This window comes from Petaurus breviceps, unplaced genomic scaffold (genome assembly GCF_028583685.1).
Source record: "Petaurus breviceps papuanus isolate PSGF00001 unplaced genomic scaffold, PetGlider_PUasm1.0 184, whole genome shotgun sequence".
NCBI lineage: Eukaryota > Metazoa > Chordata > Mammalia > Diprotodontia > Petauridae > Petaurus > Petaurus breviceps.
The window spans coordinates 11903415-11915893 of record NW_027185793.1 but is presented as its reverse complement, the minus strand read 5'-3'; the positions used below and the strand labels follow the sequence as shown (position 1 = coordinate 11915893).

At 34.9% G+C, this 12479-nt stretch overlaps 1 protein-coding gene across 9 annotated transcripts in view; it reads left to right on the top strand.

Moving 5' to 3' along the window:
- Window positions 1-10165, top strand: part of PJA2 (praja ring finger ubiquitin ligase 2) — a 135012-nt gene extending 124847 nt beyond the window's left edge. For all 9 annotated transcript variants that reach the window (XM_069088154.1, XM_069088145.1, XM_069088151.1 and 6 more), the window contains 3 exons: window positions 4819-4933; window positions 5340-5461; window positions 9550-10165. In XM_069088154.1, coding sequence (XP_068944255.1) covers window positions 4819-4933; window positions 5340-5461; window positions 9550-9675 — 363 coding nt within the window. In that variant the 3' untranslated portion in view covers window positions 9676-10165. The remainder of the gene's footprint in view (window positions 1-4818; window positions 4934-5339; window positions 5462-9549) is intronic.
- The last annotated feature ends 2314 nt before the right edge of the window (window positions 10166-12479 follow it).

Below are 12479 nucleotides of genomic sequence, written 5' to 3'. Positions count from 1 at the left end.
TTAGGAAACAGTTGTATTCCATTCATTTGGGCTAAATTTTAAATATAAGTAACAAGTATAAAATATCAGGCTTTATATTTCTTTTGTTCCCAACCACATAAAAATAATTGTTATTCGGAGTTTGAAGCACCCATGGAAAATCCATTGACAATAACTTTTCAAATTGAGTTACTTAAATTGGTCTTGTACATTATAGGTTATTCTGAGCTCTCATTTTCTTTCTTTTCTCCTTTTTGAAAGCAAAATTTCTCCTACCAAACAAGTTAGCACCTTTTCAAGCAAGTTTCTGTGTGGCTTTAAATTTCCCTGGTGGTTTTGAAGTGTATCAGTATTACCCCTTTTATTTGTCAACTCAATTTCTAAAGCCTTGTTTCCCAAGAGCTTTTCGATTTTTTTTTCATTCTTAATTCCCATTTATGAATGCTTAGATGTGATGCATTTTTCTGCTTCATGAAATTCAAATCCCTCATCAAAGTGAAAACACTTGTTTTAATGCCAGCAATATTCATCTCTCTCAGCAGTATTACATTCTGTGTAAAACTGGCTTTTTTCAGCCACACTTTTTTTTACTCTCCAATTTACCTCTTCCTGAAATTTTCTAAATTTAAGCAGTAAGCATGTTCCTAAGTATAATGTATTTTTTTCTTCCATTTCATAAATTTATTCTTTCCCACAGGTAATTCTTCTCCTACTTTATGTTATTCTCTCTTTGTTATTCTTGTACCTACCTTACCTCTCTCTTAGAATTTGTTGTGAGGAACAAAGAAGAAAATATATGCAGAGTGCTTTGCCCAGTTTCAATCACTATAAATATCTGCTGTAATTTTTATAAATGACTCCTGCTTTCATATTAGTAAAGTGGTGGCAGGAAGTATTTTTTGCACTAAGAATCAAACATACCTGGGTATTTTCTTGTTTCTTTATTTTCACCTGAATTGATTCCAGAAGGAGTCACCCACAAAAGACCCATTCTTTTCTTAGCTACTTTAACTAAAAGTTTTTGTGAACATTTGGACAGCATTGCTATAGCAAATACCAAAGATAATGTACTACCAACTTATGCTTAGCTTATAAAAGAAAATGAAAAAAGTTCAAAAAAAGGGGAATGTTTATAAAGGAGAGAAGATAAGAAAGAAGGAAGAAAAACAAGTATTTTTTTAAAAATATCTTTCATGACCCTATTGTGAATACATAGAAAGCTAATCAGGAGCATTCACAATTCCAGGTATGTCTTACTTTGAAATACACCAAATAAAGAATAACTTGACTAACCTGTATTTTGCCTTTTCATTAAAAGTATCCCAGTTCATTCAAAAGTAATTTAATTGCTTTTTCATTAATTTGTCAATTTCATTAATTATTAAAAATAATTTATTCCACTAAATAACAAGGAGGAACAGTGTTCTAAATAATAAACTTTTATCATATATTTAGTTTTAGTAATCCTTAAATATATACAACTGTTTCTTTTTCAAAGTACATCCCTTTTAAAAATGAAAGGACTGCTGATTTCCAGTGCTGTGTACAATAGTAGACAAATTCTCATTCAAGTTATATTTCCCACACATGTATATTTGAAAAACAAATTGAATAGGTTCTATAATTTGAACATCCTCTAGTCTCATAATCACTAATTTCTACTCTGAAAAAATGGGGTGGGAGGAGTGAGTCTTTGCTTGTCAACCGCATTGGTAGAGTTTGTTTAGTTCATGATTACTTAGTCTTGCATTCCTACAGTAATTCATGGCAAAAGCTGACTAAATTTTAAGGAATTTTTCCTGAATCATAAATATTCTTGAAATCATATGCTTGACTATTTCAGTCCAGTTCAAGGAACTTTTATTAAGCATCTATTATGTATTAAGCATGAGAGGAAGGTGACCTATACAGAAAGAAAATGCCTTCAAGGAACTTGCATTTCATCAATGGAGAAACTACACATATTTTATTAAAGTAAATTAAAAGTTTGTAAAAAGTAAATACAAAGTAATTTTTAAGGGTTAACACTTTCAAATAGAGGACCTCAAAAAAGGTCTCAAGAAAGGGATAGATAACATTTGAGCTGAGCCTCGAATGAAGCTAGGGATTCCAAGAGACTGAGGAGAATAGAATTGTTTTGTTGAGGTAAATTGACATGTAGGGCAACCTTACTTTTATAAATAAGGAATCAAAAGAATAGCACCAGCTTTTAATCATAGTTAAATGCCAGGAACTATGAGAATTATGTCCATTAATTGAAGGATAAATGGATTTTTTTGTGTGTTGATTTTTAATATTTTAAATGTAAGATTAATGCATTAACATATGTCTTTAGTAATATTAGCGGCTAATATTCATATAGAATTTTTTTTTATCAAGAAAGCTCATTATATGGAGTGGCCAGGTGGCTCAGTGAGTAAGAGCACCGGCCCCAGAGTCGGGATGACCTGGGATCGAATCCGGGCTCAGATACTTACCACCATACCCAGAAATAACTGGCTGTGTAACCTTTAGCGACTTACTTAATCCCAATTGCTTAAACCAAAAAAAAAAAAAAAAAGCCCATTATATTTGATGTCATTTAATCCTCATAACATCTCTATAGATATTGTAGATATTTGTATCTGGGTTTTACAAATGAGGTATCAAAAAGTAAAATGACTTAGCTAGGGTCACAAAGCTAATGAGTAACTTAACTGATGGGTCACAAAGCTAATGAGTAACATAACTGATATTCAGATCCGCATCTGTGTTCCTCCCACTGTTTATACTGGCTCCAGTAGAAGAGATAAATAAAAATCCAAACTGTAAATTACTCTTTAGAAATTAGTAACTTAATTTTTTGGTTAATTTTTAGTATATCCCAGGCTCTTGCTTATCCATCAGAATTCATTACATTTGACTTAAAGTGAATTTGAGCCATTTATTGAATATTAGCTTTTCTGCAAAAAAATTTAATTTTAATGAAGGTATAAGGTATTTTTCATTAGTATCTTGCAAATTGGGTAGTATAATATTGGGTGTGTGTGTATGTGTGTACACATAAATATTACATTTCAGTATTATGAATTTCATTTTTCTTAGCTCTAGAGAAAAGTACATGTTGTTCAAACAATTTTTTAACGTTTGGCCCCCTAAAGAGCAAGTTTTGGTGTTGATAGAAATTTCTGTATTTTATTTGCATGACTTTAACAAAAAATTTTTTTAACAAACATGATTTTTATTAGTATAAGGAGTTCCCAATGCAGAAATTCCTTCAAACAAAGTGTGAATGAGCAACTTTTTGAAGATTCCCATCTTTAAAAGTTGCCTGCAGCACTGAGATGATGTGCCTTACTCAGCAAAATTTTGAAACAGGTCTCCTGACCTCAGGGCCATATTTCTACGTACTCTACACTGTCACTTTATTTGGAACATAGTCTGGACTAGATAGAATTTGTGCATCAAGAATAGTTACAGTCAAATTTTGTATTTCTGTTTCCTCAGCATTACTCTTATAGTTTATTTTTTTTATTTTATAAAATATTTTACATATATAAAATATATGTAAATTTTAATAAATATTAAATTATATATATAAAATAAAAATAAAATTTTATAAAAATATAAGATATATTTATTATTAAGATTTATAACATTCTCTCTTTGTTACTCTTGTACCTACCTTACCTCTCTCTTAGAGTTTGTTGTGAGGAACAAAGAAGAAAATATATGCAGAGTGCTTTGCCCAGTTTCAATCAGTCTGCTGTAATTTTTATAAATGACTCCTGCTTTCATATTAGTAAATCCCTCCATCCTTTATTCCCATCATTACCACCCTTGTATGGACCATCATTATCACCCACTTGGAATATTTATTGCAATTATCTTCTAATAGGGCAGTCTGTCTCTGCTCCCTCCCCCCCAGTATCTACCTTTACATAATTGGAGATATATTTAAAACTCCTTCAAGGATTTCTTGTTCCCTTCTGAGTAAAATTTGGTCTCTTTTGCACATTATTCAAAGCCTTCTGCAATCTGGTTCCACCCTTCTTTTCTACCTTTTTCTCATATTCATTTGCATTTAAAGTTGTCCCCTTATAGCCGCATTGCTACCCTTACTCCTACCTGCCTGTTGAATTCCTTCTCATCTTTTAAAGCCCATTTACTTCAAGGAATGCATCCATGATTCTCCCCTCCCTCAAAGTTGGGGATGACTTTTATCTCTAAAACCATTTGTTTCTGTCATACATACTTAGTGTGAAATAATTATATCCACGTAGCAGTCCCCTCCTGGACTGAGCCAAGTGAGAGGAAGAATGGTGTCTTAACTAAAGTTTGTATTTTGGCAGCATCTAGCATAGTGTTCTATATCTAATGTTTAATAAATATTTGTTGAATTGAATAAAAAGTTGACTAAATCATTTAATTAATACTGTCCATAAGCCAGAAGCCTAACCCTGCAATAAAGTCCCTGAGGTGAGTGAGGTTTTCTTGCTTCCTCATTCCACCATGTTCTTCCTTCCCCTTCACTCAGGTGATTGAGCCGCCCCTGCATTTCCATTCCTTCTCTCCCTCCATATTTTATCATCCTTGCTGTTATTTCCTAAGACCTGAGGGGGAGGGGGCAGTTCCTCTGTAGGGACCTTCCCGGGCCAAGGCCTGTTTCCAGGGAAAATCTGCAATACTTTAGGAAGGAGGGCACTGATAGGGCAAGGAGTGTTTTTTGTCTAAGGTTCTATATTTTGAAGAAGAGGTAAGTTCATCTGGTCTGTTGTATTGTGATTAAATACTAGATAGTCACCATGAGATATGTTTGAAGCTGTTTCTGAGTAAACCCCCCTGACTTTTCTTTCCCAGACCGCTCTGGCCCACTTAGAGTCTCTTGCAGTTGATGTTGATCAGGCTCATCCACCCGCCAGCAAAGAGAGTATTGACTGTCTTCCACAGACCATCGTTACAGAGGATCACACTGGTAGGAGAAGAGTGCCTCAGGCAATCATAAAATGATTCATTCACTGTGTGCTAAAGCATATGATCAGTCTGCATGTAAAATGGAACTTTAAATAAACATCAGAAGCTTTTGTTGCATTTTACATAGCAGCTCCATGTCATGAAATAGCATTTGACAGTAAGGAATAGCATACTGGGACAGATATTCCTCCTTCAAAGTAAATGTTTGTTAAAGACTAAATTGAACACCTGTTAGGTACAGGCTTGTTTGCAAGTCCCAGTAGAGTATAGATTTTCAAGATTTGACTAATTCATAATCGATCAAGGTTTTGTTCTGAGTACTCTCTTAAGCAATGATTTTCATTTTCCATTTTATTTAAGTTATGCATTATGAACATGTCTTTGAACTAAATACTCTGTTTTTTCAGCTGTTGGTCAGGAACAGTGCTGTGCTATCTGCTGCAGTGAATATATTAAGGATGAAATAATAACAGAGTTACCATGTAACCACTTCTTTCATAAACCCTGTGTAACTCTTTGGCTGCAGAAGGTAAGTTTTTATTTGACTTTACAGGTATTTATACAGGGTTTTTTTTTCCTAGAAACTAATACTGAGAGAATAGTTCTAAACATTTTTTTAAAATTTTACCACTTTTTTTTATTGAGAAAATAAAGAAGATCAATCATAAACTCTGTCTTCTCCCCTACTTCAGAATCCCCCATTCTCTTTCCTTTCCTTTCCTTTCCTTTCCTTTGCTTCACTTTCTCCAAGGCTAACTGCCACTTATATTTCAATCCCATCTCTCTTCTTTCTCCTTTAGAAGATTTACCTGCTTTAATCATTTGTTCTTTCTCTCATTTTCAGAATCTCTTTATCCCTGGCTTCTTCCATACAACACAAAAAATGCCCATAAAAGTCCTCCATTCTAAAAACAGCCTTCACTTGAATCTGCCATACTTTCAAGCTGCTATACTTTTGTTTTATCCTCTCCCTTTCCTAACCAATCTCTTAGGAAATTCATGTACCATTATTACCTCATCATTTCCCTCTTCTTCTCCTCAGTTTCTTGCAGTATGCCTTTTGATATCACCACTCAACAGAAAGTTCTCTGCCCGGCGTTAGTAATGATTTATTTCTTAACTACTGAAATCCAAATCATAGTTCTATTTACTTGATTAAACCAAGTTTTTTAGACAGTTTTACTTTAGTTCACTGCAGATTTTGACATTATCCGTGACCCCTCGTCCCAGAAACTCACTTTCCCCTTAACTTCTGTGACGCTGATTTCTCTAGGTTGCCTTCTTAGTGTCCACTTGCTGGATCATCCTCGTATTCTAACCCACAAGGTTAGGGAATCTCATAAAACTCTGTCTTGGGCCCTCTTCTGAGCTTAGCATGGTACCTGACACATAGTGGGCATTTAATAAATACTTATTCTCTTCCTTTCCCCTACCTCCCTGGCACCTTTGTCAGTTCTGGTAGATTTAATTGTCATCTTTATTCCAACTCCCCCAAGTACATATATCAAAATCTTTTTCCTGAACTACAGGAAAATGTCCTACATTACCTACTGACTCCTGGACATCTCTTGCTAGATGGTCCCATAGGGATCTTAAACTCACCATATCCAAAACAACTCATTTTCCCCTCAAACCTCCCTATTTCTGTTTTCAGCACCATTCTGTTTCCAGTTATCCAGGTTACCAACCTTGGAATCCTCCTTGACTCTTCATTTTACTTCACCCCCACCCCTTATCCAATCAATTGCCAGGTTCTGTCCATTTTGTCTTTACTATATCTCTTACAACTTTCCCCTCCTCTTCACTGATCTAGTCTCTACCTACCCTAGTTCAGGTCCTCATCACCTTTCCGTTAGATTAGTGTAATAACCTAGTCTTTCGATTTCTTACTTCTAGTCTCTTTAATACATCTCCTACACAAATCTGAACATTCCATCCCCCACTTCCTCATCAGAAATTTCCAATAACCCTTTATTGCCTCTGCAAAATCCTCAACCTGATATGTAAAGGCCTTCACAATCAGCCCCCCTCTGCCTTTTCAGTCTTTATTTCAAATTGTTGCCCCTCATGCCCTGTGTTCCATTCAAACTGACTTTCTAGCTGTTCACTATAAACAACATCCACCTGTTTTCATGTCTTTGCACAGGTAGTCCCCCATGTTGGAAATATACTTCTTCACCTCCACCTCCTTCAAAGCTTAGCCCACGTGTCACCCCCTAAATGAGACTTTTTTCGGTTGATCCTGAATTGTTATCCCTCCCTCTTTTTCCCTCTTGAAATTACTATAAGCTACTTTGTATATATTTTATATTTACTGTTTTTATACATGTTGTATCCTGCCCACCTCCCCTTGATGAAAAGTACAGTTTCATTTTCATCATTTCACCCCCAGCACTTGAATTGCTTATTTTGGGGATTCTGTTTTTATTTATTATTAGAAATACCCACATAACAACTACAGATAGATAATTTTAAACCATTTTGCTAACTGATAGCACTGACAACATGTGACATAGAAGACAGCTAAGTGTATTTAATGGAAATTTTGGAAATTCACAATCAATTTTTAATCATAATCTCAAATAATTTTTTTAAAACTTTTTATAAATGTGTGTTTAATTCAGTATAATTGTAAATATCTCAGATAATTGGGCATTAAATAGTCCCCGTAAAGTGTATTAAAGTAGTATTGGAGTATTTCAGTATATCCCTTTTCTCCAGGACCTTGGAAGTATCGTGTGTATGGTGGAAAATATTGAGATTTGGGGAAAATTTCTTCTACATTAAGATTTGTACACTTTCCATAAATATTTGATCAGCTTCATTTTAAAGAGTCTAAAATGACCCCTTTGTCTAGGCTGTTTCCGCCCCCTTTTTTTACATCATTGTTTTACTTAAATGCATTTGGGAACATTTAAATTTAAATATTAGTAAGCTGCCCAATTTACCTCTTTCTGAGGGAAAAAATGTACTAAGTTTTTCAAAGTAAATGTACTACCATCTTACAACCTAATCAAATCTTTAAATCGAATTACCAAAAATACTTGAGGTATCTATTCAAGTGGATTTTCCAGGTAGTATCCCATTAAAAGTATGTAATGTGGATCAGAACATTTATATTCTTGACCTTAACGGTTTATAAATAGAGATTGATGAAATTACTTTATATAACCAGATAATTGGTTTTATTTATTCCTTGGTTTCCTTATTATAAAAATGTAGTCTTCATAATATTATATCATTTATATTGTCCCCATTGAGAATGTCCACACTATTATATACAGTATTTGACTTTACCCTTTTTTGGCCATTTAGTTTTTCTAGTTAACTCCTTCCTACATGCCACATTTGTTATTTCCATTTTAAGTTTTTTTTTTAACCTTCAGTAATATTTTTAGCTTCTTTATCTTTGCTGCTATAAGAATATACAATTAACACCCACTATGACTCCTGCTCTTTGGGTCAGTGGTATTTGTTTGTATCCTGTGTCTTTCTTCACTAGAACCTGTAAGAGCTGCCTTCTTTTTTGAAGTAGAGGAAAACAGATAAATTGTGATTAAAATGTTTTTAACCATTTTTTCCTACATCTTGGTCTTTTGAGCAAAGAAGACTCCGAAACTGTCTTTTGTCCTTCTTTCTCCCAAAGAAAATAACTCTTCATTTTCATCTTTACTATACTAGAATCTTTAATGAAATAGAGCAATAGAAACTTGGAAAAGTTTCAGTCTTAAAACATTGTCCCAAAATTTCACAAAATCTGTCATGGTTTATGAATGTTCTCTTCTACATGTCAGTATTGTAATCTAGCTGTAAACCGGCACAGTTTTGTCCCAGGGATGTTCATTTTCCTTGTTCTTCCTTATATCCTTATAATTTCATCATTGTTCCTGTTAAGGGACTGAGCAGGAAAGAACATGTAACAACATATAAAGAAAATCACAGGTAACATTACATGTATATGCTGTGCATGTATCATGTGTGTTAGAGCACAGCCTGTCGTGTCATAGCTCAGACACTCATAACGCACCTTCCGTACATAGGCTAGTCCTGCAGCTCCTTGCCTACCAGGAATGGCTTTGTTATGGAGAGATATCTCTCCCCAGCAGCCCTTCTTACTGAGATAGCTCCGTTGGGAGGGTTGGCTTAGCAAGCGGACAGATAGACACACCTGGAACCCTGCAATGTTGTTCTTTCTCCTTGCCCACCCTCCACTTTTCTTGGTCTGTTTAGAAAGCAGCCACCTCTCCCAGCTCCACAACTGTGGCCTGTGAGCTCTGAATTGAATTTGGCATTAAAAGGAGACTCTTGGTATAATAACAGGAAAGAGCCAGATCCCTTGGCCAGTGGCTTTGGTGGAACAAGCTTAGTCTCTTACGTGGGTTTTTGATTTCCCTAATGTTTGCGTTATACTTTAAATACTCATAAGGTCTCCATTTAACCCGGGCTTCCCATGCTGGGGTTTTTTGAGTGTGGTTTTTTTTAATAACGATATTTCATCAATTTTTAGCAGGGTCAGATTTAAGATGTTTTCATTTTCCAAAAAATATCAAGGTACTTTTCTTTGGCAGTCGTACTGTGCCTTTAATGTCTGTTAACATGTTTTTTCTTCTCCTTCAGTCTGGAACATGCCCTGTTTGCCGTCACGTGCTCGCGCCCATCCTTCCTGAAGATTCTACTGCCATTTCTTTCCTGTCTGATCATGATTCCCTGCCTTCAGTCCATACTGCTACAGGAACTCAGTAAAATTTAGCATTTGAAATGAGCTCGTTCAGTCCATCAAACTAAACTTGTAAATTCTGTCTAATTAATGCTAATGTGAAAATAAGTATATATAAATATACATTAAATATTATATATAATATATTGTTGTTTAGAAAGGAAGCATTAAACTTTCTAAACCATATTTAGGTTTGCAATAAAAACTAATGTTTTCAAACTGAAAGTTGAAGCGATATGTTACTAATTGCAGTTAAAATAAGCACTAGTTAAATCAATCTAAAACAATTACCATTTCTGGGACACATTATAGGTTTGCTTTCTTGCAACTGCAGTGCAGTTAGAGCTTATTAAAGTTATGCTTATAATCTAATATAATGAACTTGGGTTTGGCAAAAATAGTGCCACTAAGTGATTTTGTAATTGATCTCTCATATTTGCATCAAATGTGAAGACTTTCTGTGGTCACAGCAGTAATAAAGATTTGTTTTCACTGGAAATAAAATGCATAATAAAACACTTGTATTTTTCATCATTTCTTTTCCTTTCATTGAGGGAAGTTTCAGTTGGTTAGAAGTGGACATGGAGCATATTAAATCTTGTCTGCCCTTTTCTGGCTTTAAGAATATATTATTATTGTCAATATTATTATTTCTAAAAATTATAATTGAAAAATAAACATTCAGTTCAGACCATGAGAAAAAAATACAAAATCTCTTATATTACCCTGAACAGCAAGGCAGAAGACGGTTGTTTTGTGTGGAGTAATTAATTTGGTAAGGTTTGTTATTTTTCAAATTAGAATTATTAACTAACTCTTCTAATTCAACCTCCTTATTTATAACATTGACATTATCCCCATCAAGAAGATGTGTGCCATTATGGTTAGTATTTGACTTCTCCATGCCATATTTGTTGTTTTCTCTGTTTTATAGAGGCACAGAAATATAGTAACTTGCCCATGATAACACAGTCAGTCATAAGAGCTAGAGTTTGAGAGGACATCAGAAACTATCTAGTCTAACCAAAGCTCAAGCAGGTACATGGCTTAACCAAGATCCTACAAGTAATCATCATCAGAATTGAGATTTGAACCCCTCTCCTCTGACTCAAGAGCTCTTAACATACTATGAGGCCATCACCACCCTGTAATTTATCAGTGTTATTAGTCATTTAATTTTTTATCAGAAAGAATAGTTTTCATCTCTAGTTTATGTGTCAGCATGATGAAGTAGGTTGCATAATAATGTTATTCCCATTTTGCAGATGAGGAAACTGAGGCTGAGAGTGATTTAGTGGTTTTCTCACAGTCACACAGCTAGTAAGTATCAGATCCAAGGCTCAAACCTAAGTCTTTTGATTCTAAATGAAAAAACTACCAGTTTAATTTCCAGACACCTTTTTCTACTATATCACAAGTTTAGGTGAACTCCTGGGAGGTCATATGCTTTTAACATCATAAAATGAATTAGAGGTGATTTTTTTTCTTAACCTCTTTTTCCAAATTTTTTCTGTTACAATTGTAGCAAAAGAGAGTAAGTGGACTTTTTAGGTCCTCTAATTCCATCATTTAGATGGCTGTCTAGTTCATCTTTATACAGGACGTTCTTGTTCTTATATTTTTCTGTGTATACTACTCCTTTATATTCCATCACTTCTTTCTTGTCTTCCAGGACAAACAACCAAATACAGACACAGGCTCATTTAATGAAAAAAGAATCTAAGTGGAGGTGGTATACAAAAGTATAGTAAACAAGGAGTTTCTTAAAATAAGGAGAAACTCCAGATGCCACCTCTCACACTAAGAAGCAGCATGGTGCAAAGGAGTTGACCTTCCACCAAGAAGAGCTAGGTTCAGGTCCTAACTTTGACATAAACAGCCCGAGCTGTTTGACCCTGGGCAACTCACTTAATTTCTCAGTTCTCTAGGCAACTCTCAGATTTGCTGACAAGATGCCAATGTACATTGGTAAAGATTGTTTTTATCTGAGAATTCCCTATATCAGTAAAATCATAGGATGTTTCCCTACCCAGCTATCATAGTACACATTTTTAAATTGATATTTTATTTTTTAAAATTTTGTATTATTTATTTTTGATTCTCAACATTCATTTCCACAAGATTTTGAGTTAAAAATTTTCTCCCCATCTTTCCCCTGCCCCCACCCCAATATAGAGAGCCTACTCAATACCCCTTTCCCCAATCTGTTCTCTCATATCCTCCTCCATCCCAAGGGACATTTTAAAAGCAAGCCAGGAACCTATTGGCTTTACATTGCCCAAGGTCCAGGCCTATGACTGAAAGATCCACTAACTCCAAAGTGGTCCTGAGTGCCAAATGAAGGATAGAGCTGTGTCTCCACAGAGAGCAGTTGTCACCTGGAAAGCCCTCCCTTCAAGCCTTTTGCATGGCCCTTCTTCAATACCCAGTTCAAGTCCTGCTCTGTGAAGCTCTCTCTAGCTAGGCCAAACTGGGTTGACCTCCTTTTTCTGAATTCTAATTTTGACAATTAACCATGAATCGTGACATTTCGAACATTACAAGATTCTTTCATATTCCCAGCTTGCAAGTTCATTGAGGTCAGATACTATATGTCATATGTTTTTGTTTCCTCCATGACAACCAACACAGTCCTAGAGAAACGATCGTACCTAATAGATATTTCTTGAATGAATGAGCAAGGACATCTGGTTTATTTCCCCTACCACAGGTATAGCGGCATAGCTCACAGATTACTTAATGCAGTGTGTAATCTGCTCTTCAGACTTTTCAGGACAGAAGATTTCACTTTTTCCTTTCGCTTGTCACTTGTCACTGTTTCACACATGCA